Source organism: Rana temporaria, chromosome 10 (genome assembly GCF_905171775.1).
Source record: "Rana temporaria chromosome 10, aRanTem1.1, whole genome shotgun sequence".
Lineage (NCBI taxonomy): Eukaryota > Metazoa > Chordata > Amphibia > Anura > Ranidae > Rana > Rana temporaria.
The window spans coordinates 126,904,076-126,928,730 of NC_053498.1; the positions used below are offsets into that span (position 1 = coordinate 126,904,076).

At 47.7% G+C, this 24,655-nt stretch overlaps 1 protein-coding gene across 7 annotated transcripts in view; it reads right to left on the reverse strand.

Moving 5' to 3' along the window:
- Nucleotides 1-23,419, reverse strand: part of APLP2 (amyloid beta precursor like protein 2) — a 120,915-nt gene extending 97,496 nt beyond the window's left edge. For all 7 annotated transcript variants that reach the window (XM_040326237.1, XM_040326236.1, XM_040326235.1 and 4 more), the window contains exon 1: nucleotides 23,301-23,419. In XM_040326237.1, coding sequence (XP_040182171.1) covers nucleotides 23,301-23,372 — 72 coding nt within the window. In that variant the 5' untranslated portion in view covers nucleotides 23,373-23,419. The remainder of the gene's footprint in view (nucleotides 1-23,300) is intronic.
- Nucleotides 23,420-24,655: the final 1,236 nt, after the last annotated feature.

Sequence of the window (24,655 nt, forward strand, 5' to 3'; positions counted from 1 at the left end):
CACCCACAGGGGGAGGGAGGGAGCCCGCCCGCCATCCACAGGGGGAGGGGGGGAGCCCGCCCGCCACCCACAGGGGGAGGGAGGGAGCCCGCCCGCCACCCACAGGGGGAGGGAGGGAGCCCGCCCGCCACCCACAGGGGGAGGGAGGGAGCCCGCCCGCCACCCACAGGGGGAGGGAGGAAGCCCGCCCGCCACCCACAGGGGGAGGGAGGAAGCCCGCCCGCCACCCACAGGGGGAGGGAGGAAGCCCGCCCGCCACCCACAGGGGGAGGGAGGAAGCCCGCCCGCCACCCACAGGGGGAGGGAGGAAGCCCGCCCGCCACCCACAGGGGGAGGGAGGAAGCCCGCCCGCCATCCACAGGGGGAGGGAGGAAGCCCGCCCGCCATCCACAGGGGGAGGGAGGAAGCCCGCCCGCCATCCACAGGGGGAGGGAGGAAGCCCGCCCGCCATCCACAGGGGGAGGGAGGAAGCCCGCCCGCCATCCACAGGGGGAGGGAGGAAGCCCGCCCGCCATCCACAGGGATCGCGCAGGTGCCTTTTGGAATGTAATTTTAAGATTTCGATGTAAACAGCACAAGGCTTTTTTTACCTTCTTGCATTCAAAACCTTCCATGAACAGTACTCCCCCCCTCCCCGCGCGCCCCGCTCTCTTTTTCAATCCAGCGCAGCAGTGATGGTCTCTATCCTGCTCCCCACAGGACACAGAGGCAGCAGTGGGAGTCATTGGAAGACTGCTATTTTTGCATTAGACTGAGTAAAACCAGAATTCCCTTTGAGAAGAACTCCAGCACAGTGAAAGAAAAAACATTTTCTTGGCTCTTCAATGGTAATGGCCGTTCAGTGCAGCAGTGCCAGGGGACCGGCTATATGGCAGGTCTCTTAATAGCGGCTCAGAGTGAATTTAGCCCGGGGCTCTGGCTGGACAGGATGGAGAATTGTCAGCTCCACTTCCTTTGAATAGAATCGCTGAGCTTGCTCTCTCTCCAGATCTGCTAAGCAAACAGACGCCAGAAATGAGGTCCTGACATGCGGAAAACAACAGCCATAAATGATCCAAAAATAAAAGGCCCACCGCGCAGGCCAATGATTTACCAGAGCTCAGCAAACTCTCCCTAGTACTTATAGCTAGCGAATTGCTCCAGAAAGGACAACAACCCCCAGCAAGTACACCGGTCAAGAGGGGCACAGGGGATGCCTCCTCTAGAAAATGCCAGTTGCCCAGCTGTGACCAAGTCTCTGCCTACATACCGTATATACTCGAGTATAAGCCGGAGTTTTTCAGCACAATTTTTTGTGCTGAAAATGCCCCCCCTCTGCTTATACTCGAGTCACATTTTTGCGCCTGATCTCCCGGACTTTGGGGACCCGGTACCGGCCAGCGGTGCCCTGGACCCCAATCTTGGCACACATGTAGCCCCACTCTTCCTCTACAAGTGTGCAAAGTTTCTTCTCCAGGGGACCTACGGCCGGGGAGCACCGATTTTTCAAACCTGGGCACCCCTTCCATAGACTCCCATGTTAAACGGTGATTTCTCCAGTGATTTTGGGGACCTGGTCCCGGCCGGTCGTAGGTCCCTTGGACCTGGAACTTGGCACACATGTAGCCCCCATTTCTCCTCTACAAGTGTGCAACGTTTGTTGTCTGGGAGAACACCGATTTTTCAAAGCCGGGCATCCCTTCCATAGACTCCCATGTTAAACGTCAGTCTAGTCATGGGCATAGTGAGGCATGGGCACAGTGAGGCATGCAGATGGACACCCTAGGCTTATACTCTGGTCAATAGGTTTTCCCATTTTTTTGTGGTAAAAATAGGTGCCTCGGCTTATATTCGAGTATATACAGTACTTGTTGCAGGGCACCAATTTGGCAATATCCATTAGAAGGTGAACAGTCTCATTCACAGACAGGAAGGAGGGGGTGAGAGGAGAGCAGAGGGGACTTCAGCGTTTGACAAAGGGATGGAAACAGACCACAGTGGTCAGGGTGAAGCAGCCCTGATTTACGTGGTCAGTATAAAGGGAGGGCATACAGGAAGTGGCAGATTCACAGTTTAGAGGTGGGCAAATTACACAGCGCAAGCACTGTGCTGTGTAATCTGCTTTAAGGGACCAGGATCTATTTTTTTTATTATTTTTTTGTTGGGTTAAACACTTTAAATTTCAATTACAGGTGGAGTCTGCTGGGCTGAGACAGACTGGCCTCCGACATCTTTTGCTGCCCCAAGTGGGGACACTGCACCATTACCTCCATCTCTGTAGGTTGTTCCCTCTTCTACAAATTATAAAAATAGATGAGAAGCTCTGTAGGGAGAGCGGGAACCCCTGGCGGAGGCACAGACAATGAAAGATCTCTCCATCGTGGTTCCCCAGAGAGAAGAGACGCAGTTCGCTTGATTAGATGTTCAGCATTCAAACACTAAAATCGCTTAAAAAAAAAAAAAGAAATCGCTTTTGGTTCGAATTGCACTTTAAATCATTCTGCGGCTAACCGATGTACACCCCCCTCCCCACCTTGTCCTAAAAAGGGGCCATTCCTGTCCGCCCGCGTAAACTGGATCAGAGACTTCATCAATTAGACTAATTCATTAGGCAGAGCCGGCGTTCTGCGGGTGCACAAGGAGAGAGCGAAGGAGGCGAGACAAGAAAGGACAAACTGTCCAACGCTGGACGACAGGCCGAGTCTTATTGGGTCAACTGAAAACACAGCAATACAATTACACCCAATGACAATTCATACTGAACATGACAATTCTACTACACAGGATCTATATAGCAACAGTTTATGCTGCGCCTTACAATATTAAAGGGTTTTTTTTTTGGGCACACACACCACCCGTTTCTTGTTGTACAGTACACGGTGCAGTGTGATATAGATATATTTTGGTGGCACTGGAAGATGGCACTAGCAGAAGGCACTGATTGGCAGGTGGCACTTATTGGCACTGGCAGGTTGCACTGGATGGCACTGAAAGATGGTACTAGCAGATGGCACCGATTGGCAGGTGGCACTGGTTGGCACTGGCAGGTGGCACTGGATGGCAATAGTTAGCACTGGCAGATGGCACTGGTTGGCATTGGCAGGTGGCACTGATGGCTTTAGTTGGCACTGGTAGGTTGCACTGGATGGAAGGTGTAACCAATTGGCACTGGGTGGTGGCACTGGCAGGTGGCATTGGCAGATGGCACTGGATGGAAGGTGGCACCAATTGGCACTGGATGGTGGCACTGGCAGATGGCAAGTGGCACTGGTGCAAAAAAAAAAGTGTCAGACCCCCCTCTCCCTCCAGTAGAGACACCCCCCTCCCCTAGTACAGACACCAGAGAGCGGTGTGTGTCCCACGAGCGCAGGCCCCTCCTCCTCTGTGGGTGTAAACAGAGAGGAGGGCCACCGCGATGGGTGTACCAAGATGGCCGCGGCTCCGGAGCTAGGCCAAAGCCGCGGCCTTTCCTGATGCTGTGACCGCGGCGGCAATCCACGGATTGCCGCCATCGTCACAGCATCAGGAAAGGCCGCGGCTTCGGCCTTGCTCCGGAGCCGCAGCACCGCTAGCGGCCATGTCAAATATTGTCCCAATTTGGATAAAAATCGGCCGATGCTGATTTCTCCAAAACGGCCAAATATCGGCCGATATATCGGTCGACCTCTACACTCAATGACCTGCTACAGATACCATGTGCAGGTTGCCACTTTCTGATCAGCCAAGAGTAAAAAAAAAATAAACAAAATCAGAGAAAGTTATTGTGAAGGCCACCAGGGTGCACCAATATGTCGTCCAAGAGTGTAGCATTGAATAGCATTCATCATAAATCCACAAAGTGCATCAATTTACAAAAGTAAACACCCTCCATGTGTAGCAGCTCAGATAAAGGCTGAAAGGGCCTCATTTCCTCCTTTACCAATCTGACCAGTTTTGTTGGATTTAAATGGAAGTCAGAAATAATGAAGCTGCCCATACATGGAGTGTCATTTAGTGATGAACCGGACAAAATTCACACCTTCCTCTATTGAAAAAAATCAAAAAGGAGCCAAGAGGAAAAGGGTCAGACAAACATTGCCTGCCTTCAATCAGATGCCACCACTGTTGGGTACTGTGACAGCAGGCAGGTCATATCGGCTGTGGGAGATTCCTCCATCTGCAGTGTAGCATGGATGGAGGAATCGGTTCGATCTTTCTGTTCATACTACAGATGAAATCTATGCATGGCCAGACTAAATTTTCCCAAACAACATTACGTTATTTTTAATCCTTATGACTTGGTTTTATCTTCCCCCACTCCCAGTTGCTTCCTGGTTTATGGCCTAGGCCAACATGAGGTCATACATCTCAGGAGTCTTCATTTTTCTTTTCATCTGGAAGAGGCAGAGTTTTCTCAGCCAAGCACACCCTCTTGTCTGCATGTCTGAACCAAGGGCAGACAGATTCCAGAAAGTAAATGCTACATAAAATTATCTGCCCATACTCAAGATGGCCACAGCTAATAATGCTAGGGGGATGTTTTTCAAAAGTGGTTTCTTAAAGTGGAGTTCCAATCCCAAATTTTGTTTTCCATTATTGTGCTCATTAGACCTAAAAAAAAAAAAAAAAAAAAAAAAAGAAAAAGAAAAAGAAAAAACGTTTTTTTTACTCATCTGGAAATGCGTGTTGCTATGAGGTCCCACGAAATCTGCCTTTGGAATCACCTAGGATTCTGACATCTCCCTCTAATGCTCCTGGGAAATGTGTCATTTCCCAGGATGCAGTGCGCTACCCAATTATCACTCCCCATCCAAGACTTCCAGGAAGTGCTTGTGGGCTTCACAATGCCCACAAGCAAAATGACAACGGTGTGGACATTTCTTTTTTGAATAACTATGCGGAGCGGCGGCAGATTATAAAATAGTAAGTGACCGGATTTATATTATAAAAACGCAGGATGAAAGGACATACATTAAAAAAAATGCTATTTGTGGTTGGAACCCCGCTTTAACAAAATAAAGCTTAGAGACATGGATGGGTGAACAAGTTTGCTTTGAATAATAAAAATGCCGTTTCAGTTGGCGGTGCTCAGATAGTGGAGTTCCTCTTTAAGGATTAGTCTCACTCTCAATCAGAGAGAGACGAAAACAAATCTGAAATCAGTGCAAACCAGTTGTTTCCACCCAGATCTCAGCCAGGTAAATGGGCGGAGCAAAGTATAAATGGCGAGCAAAGTCCACATTCCATCGGAGAGAGACCGCCAGCACACCACTGCGTCACTAATCCATTAATCAGGAAGAGCAGATCGCCAACAACACAACAGGAAGGAGACATTTCCACTCATTCCATCAGTATGAGGAAATCACACAGGGGCAGCTTCAACCGATGCTGGACACACTGTCACTGTAGTCTTAATTTGAAAGCAGGTCACCCATGACCAGTGTCATAGTCTTCACTTCAATTTGTTGATTACAGTTCTGATTTCAGCACAACAGCCAGTACCTAAGTAATGGTATCCACAGACAGATGTACCTAAGTAATGGTATCCACAGACAGATGTCTTGGTGGAAATGGTGGCCCAGCCACACAAGGTGGAAATTTATTTTCTGTAACCACAGGTTTCATTCTAATCGGGTTGAGGTCAGAACTCTGTGCAGGCCAGTCAAGTTCCTCCACCCCAAACTCGCTCATCCATGTCTTTATGGACCTTGGATTTGTGCGCTGGTCCAAATCATTTGGTGGAGGGATTATGGTGTGGGGTTGTTTTTGGCCCCTTAGTTCCAGTGAAGGGAATTCATACCAAGACATTTTGGACAATTTCATGCTCCCAACTTTGTGGGAACAATTTGGGGACGGCCCCTTCCTGTTACAACATGACTGCGCACCAGTGCACACAGCAAGGTCCGTAACAACATGGATGCGTGTGTTTGGGGTGGAGGAACTTGACTGGCCTGCACAGAATCCTGACCTCAACCAGACAGAACACCTTTGGGATGAGTTAGAGCCCAGACTGCGAGCCAGGCCTTCTCATGCAACATCAGTGCCTGACCACAAAAGCGCTTCAGGAAAAATGGTCAAACATTCTCATAGACCAGCCGTTCTCAACCCGGGGGTCGTTTGGCAATTTGCCGGGGGTCGCGAATGCTAGTCCAAACTGTAACGCTGGCCGAGACGGACCCGAAATTACTGTTTACGCCTGAGTCTGTCCGTCTCGGCCAGCAAGACGTCACTTCCGAGAGAGGAGAACCGTGTGGAAGTGACGTTCCGTAGCCGCCATCATGGTACTCTCGTCCGCAGTAAGGCTACAGTTAGAAGTCAGCAAGCGGAGTTAACCGGAAGTGACGCCGCCGCCATCTTGGTACCCTCGTCCGCAGCAAGGCTACAGTTAGAAGTCAGCAAGCGGACATCTTTTTACACCCACCAAAGTCTTGCAGTTTACATGTATTTTTACCAGTAAACTGAGCTTATATACTATATAAGCTTTATATAGTATATAAGCTCAGTTTACTGGTAAAAATACATGGAAAATACAAGACTTTGGTGGGTGTAAAAAGATGTCCGCTTGCCGACTTCTAACTGTAGCCTTGCTGCGGACGAGGGTACCAAGATGGCGGCGGCGTCACTTCCGGTTAATATAATAGACGGGTTGCTGATGCTGACGGAACACCTGAGGTACTTTGGCAAGCCAGGCACTAAATACCGGTAATTAAAGGCATTTTTGTACTGTTTGTCACAGCAGTGTAATTAATTCATCGATTTTGATTAAATAAGTCTGACATGACTGTGAAAAATATAATTGTGGTACAATACATATCATTTATATATAAATGTCCCAGTTGGTTCCTCAAAAGTGGTTATTCCGTGTCAGTGCTAGATACATGCTTGGGTGCTATACACTTTGTAAATAATTTTACTGTTGGGGGGTCCCCACAACTTGGGAAATTTCATCAAGGGGTCACGGCACTAGAAAGGTTGAGAACCACTGCCATAGACACTCCTAAACCTTGTGGACAGTTTCCCCAGAAGAGTTGAAGGTGTTATAGCTGAAAAGGGTGGGAAACTCAATATTGAACCCTACGGACTAAGACGCCATTAAAGTTCATGTGCGTGTAAAAGGCAGGCGTCCCAATACTTTTGGTAATATGGTGTATTTAATTTCAACTGTGGCTCATCTAACGAACATTCCATCTGACCTGGTAGGAAACGTCCATTGGTTCTAATCATTCACCCCATTATATGGGATCTAAATACCTTCATTTAAATGTAAATAGGCTGAATGAATGAAAACGGATAATCTTACACTTTGTGAGGGAAGAATGCCTGGGAGAGACCTCCAGGACAATGAGGTGACCGCCTGTAAATCACAATCGATGGCCATTAAAGCTTCCAGCAGACCTGGTCACACAGGAAGTGACCCACCCCAGAGATAATAGGATTTGCCTGCCTCAGGACAGAGTGTATTGTCTGAGGTGAGTGCAAACATGGCAGCAGTCAGATAAGGCAAGGTGGTGTCAGAGAGGTTTGGGGGAATTTGCATACAGAATCAGAGCTGGGGGATGGGGGGGGCAACAACATTAGGAGGGGTGTTTAACCACTTAAGACCTGGACCATTATGCAGGTTAAGGACCTTGCCCCTTTTTGCGATTCGGCACTGCGTCGCTTTAACTGACAACTGCGCTGTCGTGCGACGTGGCTACCAAACAAAATCGGCGTCCTTTCCCCCCCCCCACAAATAGAGCTTACTTTTGGTGGTATTTGATCACCTCTGCGGTTTTTATTTTTTGCGCTATAAAAATGCAATATTTTTTACTTTTTGCTATAATAAATATCCCCCAAATAAAAATATATATAAAAAAAAAAAAAAATTTCCCCAGGTTTAGGCCGATACGTATTCTACTTATTTTTAGTAAAAAAAAATAATTTGCAATAAGCGTCTATTGATTGGTTTGCGCAAAAGTTATAGGGCCAGATTCATGTACAAATCCGGCGGAGTAATGTATCGTCTTTACGTTACACCGCCGCAAGTTTTCAGCGCAAGTGCCTGATTCACCAAGCACTTGCATGTAAACTTTCGGTCGGCGTAGCGTAAAGCCGTCCGGCGCAAGCCCGCCTAATTCAAATGGGGCGTGTACCATTTAAATTAGGTGCGTTCCCGCGCCGAACGTTCTGCGCATGCTCCGTTTGGAAATTTCCCGCCGTGCTTTGCGCGAAATTATGGCGCCCCGACATGTTTGTGAATGGCGACGTGCGTAACGTACTTACGCAAAAAAAAAAACTGTAAAATTCGACGCGGGAACGACGGCCATACTTTAACATGGCTGGTGTAAAGTTAAGCCATGAAAAAGCCGGCTTAACTTTGAGACGGGAAAAAACGACTTGCGACGACGTAACGCACGCGAGTACCTTCGTGGATCGCCGTAAAAGCCAATTTGTATACCCGACGCTGGAAAACGACGCGAACTCCACCCAGCGGCGGCCAAAGTATTGCAGCCTAAGATCCGAAGGCATACGAAGCCGTAAGCCTGTCGGATCCTAGCCAAATGCCGTCGTATCTTGTTTGTGAATCACAAATTAAGATACGACGTGGAAAATTTGAAAATACGCCGTGGAAAATTTGAAAATACGCCGGAGTATCAGTAGATACTCCGGTGTATTTCTTCTGTGAATCTGGCCCATAGCGTTTACAAAATAGGGGATAGTTTTTAAAGCATTTTTATTAAGAATTTTTTTTTTTTTTTTTTAATAGTAATTGCGGCAATCAACATTTTTTTCCCGTGACTGCGACATTATGGCGGACGCATCGGACACTTTTGACACATTTTTGGGACCATTGTCATTTTCACAGCGAAAAGTGCTATAAAAATGCACTGATTACTGTGAAAATGACAATAGCAGTGAAGGGGTTAACCACTAGGGGGAGCAAAGGGGTTACGTGTGCCCTAAGGGAGAGATTCTTACTGTAGGGAGGCGTGGCTGTAAATGCAAAGTCACTGATCGTCGTTCCCTATAACAGGGAACAGACAGACGATCAGTGACACTGCCAGAGAGAAGAACGGGGAAGGCGTGTTTCTTCGAATTTCGTAAATTCCGAATTTCAAAAATTCAGGTTTTTATAAATTTTAGATTTATTTAATTTTCAAATTTTTCCATTTTCAAAACGTAAAAAAAGTTTTGAATTTTTTATTTTTCGAATTTGTTATTTTTGAATATTCGAATGTTCCATATTTCGGAAAATTTGGAAATGAGAAAATACTTGGAAATACGAAAAAAAAATTTAATTCGACAATTCAGATTTTTTTTTTTTTTATTCGATTTTTTTAATTTTCAAATTCGAATTTTTCATTTTCGATATTTCGAATTTTCAAATTTTTTAATTTTTCTTTTTCAAAAAAATAAATAAATAAAATTATATATTATATATATATATATATATATATATATATATATATAAATAAAAAAAAGAACATTTTTCGTATTTCCGAAAAAAACGAATTTCCGAAATTTTCGGAAGTCCGAAAATAAAAAAATTGTTAATACGAAAATTGGGATAGAACGAATTTCCGTTAAAAAACTAAATTAGAAACTAAATGAATTGCACATGTCTACCAGCAATAGAAAGGAGTTGCTGATTCCTAAAGCCGAGTGCCAGAAGCTTGGTCTATTGTTCACAATATTCATTTTTAATTGAGAGATTTCCTCTGTAGTACTTGTTTGTCCACTAGATGTCCCATCTGATGGTCAGCATCATTCAACCCACGTCCTCTGAGCCCAGGTTGACCGCCGATTACAGTTCTGATTTCAGCACAACAGCCAGTACCTAAGTAATGGTATCCAGAGACTATCCGAGGAGGAAATTCCTGCAATTTGGAGCGATTTCTGGTTAGGCCTTCAGGACAAGAAATTATGGGAAATCTCTCACCACTACCCAAAAAAAAAAAAAAAAAAAAAAAAAAAAAAAGGGTTTAAAACCATTTCCTACGCGATCCCAAGCTGAAAAAGGCGGTGTTTTTAGATTTTTTTGGGATCAGGGTTCATCTCTTTTCCATTGAGAAGTCTCATCACACCAATATTTTATTTATCAGCAAGCAGGAAAATCTCTGCATGTTATGAGAGAAGTCCTCACAGTTGGATCTTTACACAATCACCCCGCTGGGTCACCGTTGTCACCTAAAGGGACCACGCCAGACCCAGCGAAGGGTTAAGGCCGGGACCGTCCCCATTGCCTGCCACAAGGTTTCCTCTTCTTAACAAAGTCAAAACACAGAAGATCCGGTCTCCTTTCTTAGGAAATTCCCAAATGAGGAGGTAAAAATCTATTTGTATACGCCACGCTCTGCCCGACCCCGATGTATGCAAAAGTGGAGTCTGCCGATACGGCGGGCCAATGAAAGACCTTGCAATAACAAATCACTTGTAGAGCCACCGGTCACATGACCTGTAATAAACACATTCATTGCCGTATACCACTGCAAATCGCAGAATTTGTGTTTGGCTCCATGTACACGGGACACTTTTACAACTGCTCCTAAATGATTAAAGCGGAGGTTCACCCGCACATGACACTATTTCCCCTTAGCTTCATGCTCGTTTTGTCTAGGGGAATCGGCTAGTTGTTTTAAAATATGATCAGTACTTACCGTTTACGAGATGCATCTTCTCCGCCGCTTCCGGGTATGGGCTCCGGGACTGGGTCGTTCCTATTTTGATTGACAGTCTTCTGAGAGGCTTCCGACGGTCGCATCCATCGCGTCACGATTTTCCAAAAGTAGCCGAACGTCGGTGCGCAGGCGCAGTATAGAGCCGCACCGACGTTCGGCTTCTTTCGGCTACTAGTGACGCGATGGATGCGACCGTCGGAAGCCTCTCGGAAGACTGTCAATCAAGAAGGAACGCCCGCTCCCGAAGACCCATACCCCGAAGCGACGGAAGAAGATGCATCTCGAAAACGGGTAAGTACAGCTCATATTTTAAAACAACTAGCCAATTTCCCTAGACAAAACGAGCATCAATCTAAGGGGAAAAGGTCAAAAAATAAATAAATGGGTGAACTCCCGCTTTAAACTTGACAGATTTAAACGTGGGTTACTAAAGGGGTGGTTCCCCCTAAAACAAATTTCTAACAATACATTCGTAAGACCCGTTACACTGCGGGTAGGCTGGCTTTTGTTTTGTTTTTTTAGTACATACCTCGATATCGCCGTTTCGTCCCTTGGCGGTGGGCGTTCCTAGTTGATTGACGTTCCTCCGACGGGCGCATAATACGCGTCACGACTTTCCGACAGAAGCCAAACGTCATTGCGCAGGCGCCGTATAGAGTCGGCTCTATACGGCGCCTGCGCAGCGACGTTCGGCTTCTTTCGGAAAGTCGTGACGTCACGTATGTGCCCGTCGGAACGTCAATCAACTAGGAACGCCCACCGCCAAGGGACGAAACGGCGGTATCGAGGTATGTACTAAAAAAACAAAAGCCAGCCTACCCGCAGTGTAACGGGTCTTACGAATGTATTGTTAGAAATTTGTTTTAGGGGGAACCACCCCTTAACGCCCTTTTAGCGGCGTTTAGCCGCGTTTGCGTTTAGAAGCGTTTTTTTTTTTTTTTGGCCAAAAACGAAAAATGGCTAAAAAAAGAAACACTGCTAAACCGCGTTTGGAGTCTGAAACGTAGAAATCTTCTGCGTCTGAACCCATTTTTTTGCTCTTAAAAGCGCTGTTAAAACGCAACTGTGTAAAAACTGCAATAAACGAGACTGTGCCTAGACACATGGGATAACATTGAATGTGTTCAGGGGCAGTTGAAAAAAGCGTCCAACTGCCTCTGAACGTACGTTTAACAGCGTCCCGTGTACATGGGTCCTTAGTGATGCGACCAAATTATTTTCTGCATATGAAACATCAGAAAAGTACAATGGTGGTAGAATAAAAAAAATAAAAAGGAGAGAAAAGAAGGTAATCAGCAGATCGGTGAAAATGTGCAGCAGACTAGGCGAAGGACAAGTTCACAGGGTTCAACAAAACCCAGGCGTCAGGTCGCAATGGTGACTGGAAAGGGTGTCCTGGCGCCTGCGCTACAGCAGAAGTCTGGTCGATAATTTCCGGCCTGCCGAAGCGAACCGAGTCCATCCACTGGTGGGCGGTGCCGTGATGAGTGCAGCTTGCCCTCACTGCCCTCCTACATCTTCCCAGTTTGACAGCTGGGGTTAAAGTTGCGGGCCTAAAAAGCAGTCACCTTTTCCTGTGCTGCCCAACAGTGCCACCTCACCAGCACCAGCCTCATCAATGTAACTCATCAGCGCAGCCTCACAAGCACACATTAGGGAAGGAGAAAAATTACTTTCATTTTTTTTTTTTTTTTTTTAGCTTGGCACCAGGCATGAACAATTCTTATTGCTCGATGCCCCGGACATGCAGTTCTGGGCACTGGGCAGCAGATTTAAGAAACTGGCTCCTAGATTCTAAGCACATTTGTCAAGCCCTACCGTATCTCACAACAAGCTGGACTAACCCTTTAATCCGACTTGCTTCCCACAATGCAGTGGGCTCATCTCATTTGCATACTCTGCCACTGGCAATAGAAATGCACCAACCACCGGAAGCGTTAAACGCCGTCCAAAGCAATTGTCTCTACAAGTGATGTTCAGCATATGGTACGCTTTTTCCAGTTGACATTAAGAGAGAGGATCATTTCAGAGCTTCTCAATGCGACAACCTCTCAACGCCGCCGCCATGGAAGGCAGAAGCCATTAGCGGCATTGCGGGAGAGACGGAGCAGCCAGGGGATGATGAGAGGATATTATGCACCATTACTGACAATGGTTCCCCTCCATTTACCAGGCGGTGAGGATGAGCTTTATCCAACGTGACCAACGGTAAGGCTTTTATCGGAGATCTGATCTGCGGACGTCGCAATCCCACCGCAAGATAGGAGGAAAGCGCGCTCCATCAGTGAAGGAACTCAGCCTCAGGCCCAGACCTCACTAGACAGGAACGGCACAAGAAGATTAAAGAACTCGGCATGCACGATATAACACTGCCCGCCGCTGCCGCCTCCCCAGCAATCAGAGCGCAACCATAAAATTTCGCTCGGTACAAAAATGTATAAACCCGACAACCTGAAATCCTGGCTGGGGCCAGGTGGATGACACTGCTCTGTTCCTTAAAGCATGGGTCTTCAAACTATGGCCTTCCAGTTGTTCAGGAACTACATTTCCCATCATGCCTAGTGAGAGTGAGAGTGAGAGTGAGAGAGAGTGAGAGAGTGAGAGAGTGAGAGAGAGTGTGAGAGAGTGTGAGAGAGTGTGAGAGAGTGTGAGAGAGTGAGAGAGAGTGAGAGAGAGTGAGAGAGTGAGAGAGTGAGAGAGTGAGAGTGTGAGAGAGTGTGAGAGAGTGTGAGAGAGTGTGAGAGAGTGAGAGAGAGTGAGAGAGAGTGAGAGAGAGTGAGAGAGAGTGAGAGAGAGTGAGAGAGAGTGAGAGAGAGTGAGAGAGAGTGAGAGAGTGTGAGAGAGTGTGAGAGAGTGTGAGAGAGTGTGAGAGAGTGTGAGAGAGTGAGAGAGTGTGAGAGAGTGAGAGAGTGAGAGAGTGAGAGAGTGAGAGAGTGAGAGAGTGAGAGAGTGAGAGTGTGAGAGTGTGAGAGTGTGAGAGTGTGAGAGTGTGAGAGTGTGTGAGAGTGTGAGAGAGTGTGAGAGAGTGAGAGAGTGAGAGAGTGAGAGAGTGAGAGTGTGAGAGAGTGAGAGAGTGAGAGTGTGAGAGTGTGAGAGTGTGAGTGTGTGGCCATGTGGAAAGCAAATCTAAACGGGGGTAATTTCATAATTATCAATCAGCTGTTGCACCCGCAGGGCTCCAATGAGGAAAGTGCCAGGGTCTGAATCCCTTTAGATGTTGTTATTTCCTATTGGGATTATCTCACTAAAAATTAGATTTTTGTTGCAAGGGATGCTCAAAATCTGATTTGTGCAGACTTCTGGGAAAGTCAGTGAGCCAATCACACAAGCAGGAAATGTTTCTGGGGGGCGTTGTGTACACATTCCGTATACAGAACACCTCCAGGTAGCCATATTGCATTTTACAGCGGCTGCAGATTGAAAAGGAAAAGTAATTTTGAATAACATTCAATTACAATATGACTTATTTTATATGCTATATTTTATTTCCCCCCCCAATGAAAGTGGAGCTACCCTTTAAAGTAGCAATGGATAACTAGAACAACATTAACCACTATAAGGGGAGCCACAGAATCTGTTGCACTTGATTTTACTGCTATGCTGTGAATAGTTTGTGCACATCGATCTGCTATTTAATTCTGTTCAGCATGCCGTTCTCCAGTCATGGAAGCACTTTTTGCTACCTTTAAAAGTCCCAGATTTTATGCAAGCAATTAGCCACTTAATGACCGCCTCCTGCACATTTACGACGGCAGAATGGCACGGCTGGGCACAGGCACGTACAGCTACATCCTCCAAGCGCCCTGCTGGTTGCGGGCGGCCCGGTCCGAAGCACCGCGGGACTCAAGGACCCGATCGCCGCTGGAGTCCCGCGATCGGTCCCCGGAGCTGGGGAGAGCTGTGTGTAAACACGGCTTCCCCGTTCTTCACTGTGGCGCCGTCATTGATCGTGTGTTCCCTGATAAAGGGAAACACAATCAATGACATCACAAGTCCAGCCCCGCCCCCCTACAGTTAGAAATACAGATGAGGTTAACACTTAACCCCTTCAGCGCCCAGGGCTGTGGAGTCGGAGTCGAGGGAAATTTTGGGTACCTGGAGTCGGCAAACAATGCACCGACTCTGACTCCTACTAAATTTAGATTGGAATAAAACAAAACAAAAAAAGCAAGTTTAAATGTCCCAATTCACAAAAAGTTATAATTAATGACTTCTCTACTGTAAGAATAAAGACCAATGCATGCAGTGCCTCACGTAACCGCAAAACGAACACGTTAAGTGACCGTGAAGAAGCATGCTTTTCATGTGCTTCACTATATGGCACGCAACGCACAATTAGGAGCTGCAATACTTATACTTTCCATAGTGTTGTGTTCTGCTTTTACAGGGAACGCATGTTAGAGAACCAGTAAGTGTCCAAATAAAAAAATTCCAACAGGAGTTTTATAAAGCACTAAAAGAAGTTGAAAAGTATGATCGCTCATCAAAACTTACTGTTGAAGAAGCCATCCTTGTTTATCCAGAGATCGTTAGTGATGTGGCCAGAATAGTTACTGCAATGCCACCCACCCAAGTCAGTGTGGAAAGATTATTTTCAGCCGTAAAAATAATAAAGTCTGACTTATGAGCCTCTATGAAAGAGGATCTGGCAGAGGCAATTCTCTTCCTTAGAACTCTACATTGAATTGATGTACATTTGCTAAGCCTACAACTACATTTCAAGATTAATATAAACCATTTCTAGGTTTTACAGATTTTGTTTTTGGTTCATTATAGATAAGCTTTGTTTTTGTTCTAAAACAACCAAATAATGTGGTTTGTATTTTTGAACTGGTAAAGATCCTGTTCCTGATGTTTATGCCTGGTGCTACTATCCAGTCACTTGATTGTTTTCATTGTGTTTGTCTTTTTCTTAAACTGTGCAATACAGTAGACTGTTGGCTTCCCAGCCAGTAGTCCTGTGGTAGGTTGCGTTTCTTTCCCTCAAGGAATGTATAAAATACATTCGCATATTAATACAGAGGAGTCGGAAGTACATAAAACTTCGGAGTCGGAACATTTATCTACCGACTCCACAGCCCTGTCAGCGCCCCCTAGTGGTTAACTCCCAAACTGCAATTGTCATTTTCACAGTAAACAATGCATTTTTAATGCATTTTTTGCTGTGAAAATGACAATGGTCCCAAAAATTTGTCAAAATTGTCCGATGTGTCCGCCATAATGTCGCAGTCACGAAAAAATAATCATTTTTATAAAAATGCAATAAAACTATCCCCTATTTTGAAAACGCTATAAATTTAGCACAAACCAATCGATAAACGCTTATTGCGATTTTTTACCAAAAATAGGTAGAAGAATACGTATCGGCCTAAACTGAGGGAAAAAAAATGTTTTTTTATATATTTTTGGGGGGATATTTATTATAGCAAAAAATGTTGCATTTTTTCCAAAATTGTTGCTCTATTTTTGTTTATAGCGCAAAAAATAAAAACCGCAGAGGTGATCAAATACCACCAAAAGAAAGCACCATTTGTGGGAAAACAAGGACACCAATTTTTTTGGAACCCACGCAGCACGACCGCGCAATTGTCATTTAAAGCGACGCAGTGCTGAATCGCAAAAACTGGCCGGGTCCTTTACCTGCCTAAAGGTCCAGGTCTTAAGTGGTTAAAGTTTATGCAGTAATAATATTTTTTTTTTATATATATATATCATATATATATATATATAAAAATATATATAACATGACCAGAAAAAATTTCAGAGAAAGCATCGCAGCAAATGGACGATTGAGTGTGCAGAAAGCAGACAATGGACTTCCTATGAACAGGAGACATCAGAGAGGTGTGAGGCGCTCTCGCACCTCCAGGATCTAACAAGCTCCTATTCAATCAGCAAGTTGGATATTTGTTCAGCCACAGAACGGCTTCCAGAGCCGACTTGTTGGAAAAATAAACACATTGAAGAGCTTGTGTCAGTCTTTATGATGTACATAGGGAGGGAGGATCAGACAGCTCAGCCGCCACCAATGTAAACACAGCATAGGAACCCAGCAAGATGAAACCTGCAATCAGAGCGGGAGGAGAGGAGCCGAGAACTCAGGAGAGGAGCCGAGAATTCAGGAGAGGGGAAGAGTCCAGGGGCTGCAAATAATGGCCAGTCAGGGCAGTTTGTGTACCGACAATAAAACCCATGCATGGCTGTAGCTCCAGGAGACTATGGCATACATTGTTGTGGCACCAGGAGACTATGGCATACATTGTTGTAGCACCAGGAGACTATGGCATACATTGTTGTAGCTCCAGGAGACTATGGATGAGCTTCTAGCACTTAACAATTGTAAGAAACCTAACGTTTCTTACAATTGTCCCGTCCCCCCCCCCTCCCCCCATTTTCTACATGTCCTGCCTACCCTGTGTGTATTAGTGTGCAACAATGGCTGAGAACTTTAGAAGCCACCATGCCAAGCTATTCATCCACTGACACCCAATCTCATAGGGACCAATGTATGTCCCTTTTTCATCCGTACACAGATGAAATGAAAAAGTCCCTCTCTCGTCTCTCTCTCTCGTCTCTCTCTCTCGTCTCTCTCGTCTCTCTCTCTCGTCTCTCTCTCTCGTCTCTCTCGTCTCTCTCTCTCGTCTCTCTCTCTCGTCTCTCTCTCTCGTCTCTCTCTCTCGTCTCTCTCTCTCGTCTCTCTCGTCTCTCTCTCTCGTCTCTCTCGTCTCTCTCTCTCGTCTCTCTCGTCTCTCTCTCTCGTCTCTCTCGTCTCTCTCGTCTCTCTCGTCTCTCTCGTCTCTCTCGTCTCTCTCTCTCGTCTCTCTCGTCTCTCTCGTCTCTCTCGTCTCTCTCTCTCTCTCTCTCTCATAGCATTATCAAATGTACTGAAGACATTCTTTGTATGAATGCTTATGCAAAAGTCTGGCCAGCTTTATTCCAGTCCCACAAAAATACCTGTTGATCCTGCCAGTGAAATCCAACCTCCTGTGATCGGGTGGCAACAATGCTGCACTGCTTCCCAATTCAGAGCAGAGTTGTCGCCCTCGTGTAGACTGTGCCTGCTTCCACTTCAATGGCAGGAGATGTTTCAGGTGTCGCTGCAGATTCATGTCTACAGCCGGGGTGCCCAACCTTTTGAAGAGCGAGGGTCACTTAAGCCACAATGAGCGGAGCGGGTAGATGACAGGCCCATGTCCACTCCGCATATGCAGAGCAGACAGGGGCACAGCCCACTCTACTCTTTTGGCCCTCCAATCTGATCTTCCCAGATGGAAGGGGACAAATCTCCACCCCCCCCCCCCCCCGTTTTTTTTTTGTGGCTCGAATTATAGGTAGGTGTGTGTAAACAGCCACAAGTCTGTTTACATCTGTGGCTCAATAGAAGTAAATAGAAGTAAATAAGGGGCCCAATTGGGTCAGACTGATCGTGTCAAGGGGGCCCAAGGCTGCTTTCACACTGATGCGCTGCAGTATACCTACACCGAGGGTGTAACAGTGCACCTGTTTCTTTGCTGCGGTTTAGCTGCACTTTGCCATAGACTTCTATTATATATCCTGCAGGTGTAGTGCACTTCCAGAGCAGGAGTTTGCGGGCCACATCAGAGGGCTCCGCGGGCCACTGGTTAGGCACCCCTGGTCTACAGCTTGTCAATCAGCCCTGGCCACACCTAGTCCTGCCTACTGCTTTGTGGATGGATGGCACTGCCACTGCTGACGAATCCCTCCCACTGTGAGCTGCAGTGTCTGGGAGGGGGGAGCGTGTGAGACACAAATGGAGGATTTGGCTCAGTTAGGGACGTAAAGGAAGTTTCTTTGCTTACTTTAGTAACCAGATTTGGGATTTGTTTAGACTGTAATACAGGCGTCTCCATTTGTACTTTCATTGTATTCCTCCACAGCTTCTTATGTACCTTCCCTGGGCCTGCAGATGTTTGTGTGAAATAAGTATACTCCGCATGTAATTAAATATTTATCCTGCGCTCTCTCATTTTTGCAAGCTTATGTAAAAAAAAGAAATCTGATCGCGGAATAGGAAGCAGCGGGTTTGCTCATGAAATCCATCACCCTTGTTACAAGTCATCTTCCGGGGAACGTGGACCAAGATCAAATGGGGAGGGGGGGGACGTGGACCAAGAACAAACGGGGGGGGACGTGGACCAAGAACAAACAGGGGGGGGGGGGGCGTGGACCATAATCTGAAATGGGCAAAGCACAGAAGTGTTACAGCACGCTGGACAATCTTCGCCCGGCCTGTGAGGGGGCTAAAAAAAAAAAAAAAAAAAGTCCTCTGGAATCAAATTGCGTTGGAGGTGGGAAGTACATCTGCAGAGAGAAATGCTTCCATTTTTGATGAATCAAGAAAAATGCTCCGCCCCACCGATGGAGGATTACACAGGTGAGTGTAGGATCTGACCCGGCATTGCAGAGCTTGCACCCCTTCTCCACCCCGGTGCCCCCTCTTATGTGTGTGCCACAAATCACTGAGCCCCAAACACCGCGCTAAGACAGATGACCACAGATCTAGTAATGACAGCGTGGAGTGAGCAGAGTATGCCAGCAATGTAGAGGTCATCTCTCCAGAAGGAAAAGGGAAAAACAAACAGATGAAATACAAGCCGAATGCCAGATTCCTTCCCGTCACGCACCTTTCCGACCATCAGATTCCAACTCCCCCCTCATACACACACACACGCACACACGCACACCCCTTTCTGACTGCCAGATTCCAACCCCCCCTTATACCTTCCGACTGCCAGATCTCCCGCCCCCTATACCTTTTCCGACTGCCAGATCTCCCGCCCCCTATACCTTTCCGACTGCCAGATTCCAACCCCCCCCCCCCTATACCTTTCCGACTGCCAGATTCCAACCCCCCCCCCCCCCCTATACCTTTTCCGACTGCCAGATCTCCCGCCCCCCTATACCTTTTCCGACTGCCAGATCTCCCGCCCCCCTATACCTTTTCCGACTGCCAGATCTCCCGCCCCCCTATACCTTTCCCGACTGCCAGATCTCCCGCCCCCCTATACCTTTCCCGACTGCCAGATCTCCCGCCCCCCTATACCTTTCCCGACTGCCAGATCTCCCGCCCCCCTATACCTTTTCCGACTGCCAGATCTCCCGCCCCCCTATACCTTTCCCGACTGCCAGATCTCCCGCCCCCCTATACCTTTTCCGACTGCCAGATCTCCCGCCCCCCTATACCTTTCCCGACTGCCAGATCTCCCGCCCCCCTATACCTTTCCCGACTGCCAGATCTCCCGCCCCCCTATACCTTTCCGACTGCCAGATCCCCCGCCCCCTATACCTTTCCGACTGCCAGATCCCCCGCCCCCCTATAGCTTTCCGACTGCCAGATCTCCCGCCCCCCCTATACCTTTCCGACTGCCAGATCCCCCGCCCCCTATACCTTTCCGACTGCCAGATCTCCCGCCCCCCACTATACCTTTCCGACTGCCAGATCCCCCGCCCCCCTATACCTTTCCGACTGCCAGATCTCCCGCCCCCCCTATACCTTTCCGACTGCCAGATCTCCCGCCCCCCCTATACCTTTCCGACTGACAGACACCCCCCCCCCCCAATACCATTCCAACTGCCAAAATTCACTCCCCCCCGTACCTTTCCGATTGCCACAATCCCCCCCCCATTCCTTTTCTGACTGCCAGAAGTCCCCCAGTACTTTTATGATTGCCTGAACCCCCCCCCCCCAATACCTTTCCACAAACTCCTTCAACTATCATAGACCCCTCTCTCTGAACACATGTTCTACAGTACCAGACTCCAACCCCCCCCAGAACAAAAACACACTTTTCCAACCCAAATGCCCCCCCCGATCCACATCCAGAGATACAGGGCCTGTACCCTGGCCAAACGCATCTTATCGTATCTCAAAAATGTTCCCAACATAATGGAGAAGAGAACCTGTATGGTGACAAACAATCAACGTGAAATATCACAACCAATTATCCATCGGCCAGAGAACTTGTATCCAGCACAGACCCCCCCCCCCCCATGTGAGGTATTGTGGTGCCAACAATTGTCTTTATTATTATTGGAGTTCATAATAAAATGAAAATTCGTGTCAGAAGGCAATGTGTTTCGTGTGTGGTCGGGGTGTCCAGGGCGATCTCAGCACCAACACCTGACCAGCGTTTAGGCCTGAGAGCCGAATACAGACACACGGGTGAGAAGAGCGATTAATTGCTGCGCAAACCTTCGCACTGATGTGCCCATTACAGAAAGTAAACCCACACACAGCGCCCATTGTGAGATGCCACCAAGCTCAGTGCGGAGGAAGAGAAGGCTGAGATCTCCCAGGTGAGCCGCCGCTTGCATCCTCCGCAGCCGGCAGTGCATGGGTTAACACCGAGCGCTAATCCACGGGGAAGCTGAATGGAGATGGAACAGATTGTCGCGGCTTCTCGTACACCTTAATCTCCGTTATGGCGCTGAGCAGAGCCTAGTCAGGGGTTATCCCACATTATATATACACACGACGCAGGACATCATATCCTCAACCTGCCGCCCCCCCCCCAGGCGCTGCGATTGGGTTAACCCTTGCAGCACCTGTGTACCAGGGCACTGATTGTAGACTGTAAGGCATCCATATAATTACACAGTGGTGGGGGGGGGGGGGGGAGGTAAGCCTTGCTCCAAGCACCAGGGTGGGGAACATCAACATAGCCAGAGGATATCCTGAGACTGGAGGGGGGGGGGGGGTGATTAACCCTTTGTGTGACAATCATTTGCATAGGAAATGGGAGCAACAGAGGAGACAAGGAGTCAGGAATAGCCAGAGGGGATACAATACACATCCACCGACCCTCTACCTGGGGCATCTACCTGAGGGGGGGGGGGGGACAGAAGAAGAAGTGCTTCCACCAGCAGGGGGCAGGAGAGGGCCACTACAATACACCATATATAACAATGGGAAGGTGAAGCTGCTTCTTTATATCCCCCCCCCCCCCCCCGGAGAATAAAGCATACAGCCGATACATTGGGTCCACCTACCGAAGACCTAGGACAGTGGTGTGTGGGGCCCCTTCCTCAGAGCCGTCTTTGGGCTCCTGAAGACATTACTATGGTGCTCTATGGAAGAAGTGTGCCGTCTCTGCTACCTACGCTGTACACAGAGCTCAGCATCATCACAGCCAGCGCCATTATCCACTTATTACACAAAGCGGAATGAAGGACGGGGCGCCAATCACAGGATGGAACTTTATACCATCCGCAGAATGGAACATATATTTACTATACAATAATAATGGGAGCGCACTGACCTCACGCTGCCCGGTATTATCTATGACCCCCCCCCCCCCAAAAACACTATCCAAGGAACACAGCGATTCCATCACATTCCACATCCATCTATGGGGGGGGGGGGGACATGCTGGAAGTTGTAGTTCCTCTCCAGAGATGGACAGAAGCAGGGTGGATGACCTATGTACAAACCTTTATATCACCCGTATGATCACCTCTGCATATAGATGTATATGGAGATACATTGTATACAAGACACCATGTCCCCCCACCCCAGGAAGGTATATACACAGGACACTATGCCCCCCCCCCCACAGGAAGGTATATACACAGGACACTATGCCCCCCCCCCCCCCCCACAGGAAGGTATATACACAGGACACTATGCCCCCCCCCCCACAGGAAGGTATATACACAGGACACTATGCCCCCCCCCCACAGGAAGGTATATACACAGGACACTATGCCCCCCCCCCCCCCACAGGAAGGTATATACACAGGACACTATGCCCCCCCCCCCCCCCCCACAGGAAGGTATATACACAGGACACTATGCCCCCCCCCCCCCCACAGGAAGGTATATACACAGGACACTATGCCCCCCCCCCCCACAGGAAGGTATATACACAGGACACTATGCCCCCCCCCCACAGGAAGGTATATACACAGGACACTATGCCCCCCCCCCACAGGAAGGTATATACACAGGACACTATGCCCCCCCCCCCCAAGAAAGGTATATACACAGGACACTATGCCCCCCCCCAAGAAAGGTATATACATAGGACACTATGCCCCCCCCCCCCCAAGAAAGGTATATACACAGGACAGTATGCCCCCCCCCAAGAAAGGTATATACATAGGACACTATGCCCCCCCCCCAAGAAAGGTATATACATAGGACACCATGCCCCCCCCCCCCCAAGAAAGGTATATACACAGGACAGTATGCCCCCCCCCCCAAGAAAGGTATATACATAGGACACCATGCCCCCCCCCCCCCAAGAAAGGTATATACATAGGACACCATGCCCCCCCCCGGGAAGGTATTTACAGGACACCATCCCCCCCCCCCCCGGGAAGGTATATATATATACACACATACATACATACATACATACATACATACACACACACAGGATACAGTGACCCCCAATATCAGCTCCATACGATAACCCGATAGAATGATATACACAGTGTACAGGTGGAGATTATACATATATATCCCGGGTATATACTGTATATACTCTGGGAATATACAGAGAAGGGGAGGGGGGGTGTATCGATCACACACTCCATGTATATACTCCGCGCACAGAGGCCGGCCTCTCCTTCCCATACAGGTGGATCTCTCCCCGACCACCATGACAGCTCCTCCGGGGTCCCGGGGACGGACATTACACACGCAACATATACCGAGCTCACCTCGATGTACCGGGCAAGGCTGGGTACGATGAGGGCGATGAAAAGGGTACACAGGGCAGGGCAGGTCGCCATCTTTCCGATCCGTTCTCCTCCGCTGCCAGATCCAGACTGAGAACTTCCCGCACCGGGATCTCCTGCCTCACCGCGTCCCGCCCCGGACACGCCCAAATCCGCCCCGGGAACGCCCCAAATCCGCCCGGACGCGCCTTAAACCCGCCCGAAACACGCCCCTTCGGCTGCGGCTCTAGCTCCAGGCACGGAGAACACGCCCACCCCGAGTCACTGCAGAAGCAGCTGCGGCCGCTGTGCGGAGGGATCGGAGGTCATCCCTGTCCCCGGCCTCTGTCACTGCATACCTACCGATATACAGGGCCGTCTTTACCACAGGGCAAATGGGGCAGCTGCCCAGGGCCCTGTCACTGTTGGGGGCCCAAAGTAACCCCCTTTAAAAAAAAAAAAAAAAAAAAAACTTTTTTTTTTTTTTTTTTTTTTTTTTTTAGGGGTCTGGAGGTCCCCAGGGGCCCGGAGGCCCCCAGGGCCCCAGATGGCAACCCCCCTTTTTTTTATTTATTTTTAAATAAAGAAACATTTTTTTTAATATATTTTTATTTTATTTTTTATTAAAGGGCCAATTTTTTTTAGAGGTTTTTTTTATTAAAGGGACACTTTTTTTAAGGGGTCCCCAGGGCCCCCGGAGGCCCCCAGGGCCCTGGATGGCAACCCCCCTTTTTTATAATTTATTTTTCATATTATTTTATTTCTTTTTTTTCTTTATATATATATATATATATATATATATATATATATATATATATATATATATATATATATATATAGTTGTTATTAAAGGACCCAGAGGTCCCCAGGGCCCTGGATGGCAACCCCCCCTTTTTTTTTATAAATGTTTATTTTTTATATATATATTTTTTATTTTTTATTAAAGGGCCCAGAGGTCCCGGATGGCAACCCCCTTTTTTTTGTAATTTATTTTTATAAAAAAAAATGATTAAAGGACCCAGAGGTCCCCAGGGCCCCAGATGGCAACCCTATTTTTAAAAAAAAAAATATATATATATATTTTTATATATATTTTTATTTCTTTTTTTTCTTTTTATTAAAGGGCCCAGAGGTCCCCAGGGCCCCCGGATGGCTACACCCCTTTTTTTATATATATATTTTTTTATTTCTTTCTTTATTTCTTTTTTTGTAAAGGGCCCCCCGCTTCTAAATTCGCGGCAGCCCCCCCCTGCTTCTCAATTTCAGGCGGCAGCACCCCCCGCCCGGTTCTCTGCTCCAGGGGGCCCATGCCTGAAGCTGTGTAAGTGGCCCCATAATTCCTGATCCCTGCCACCTGT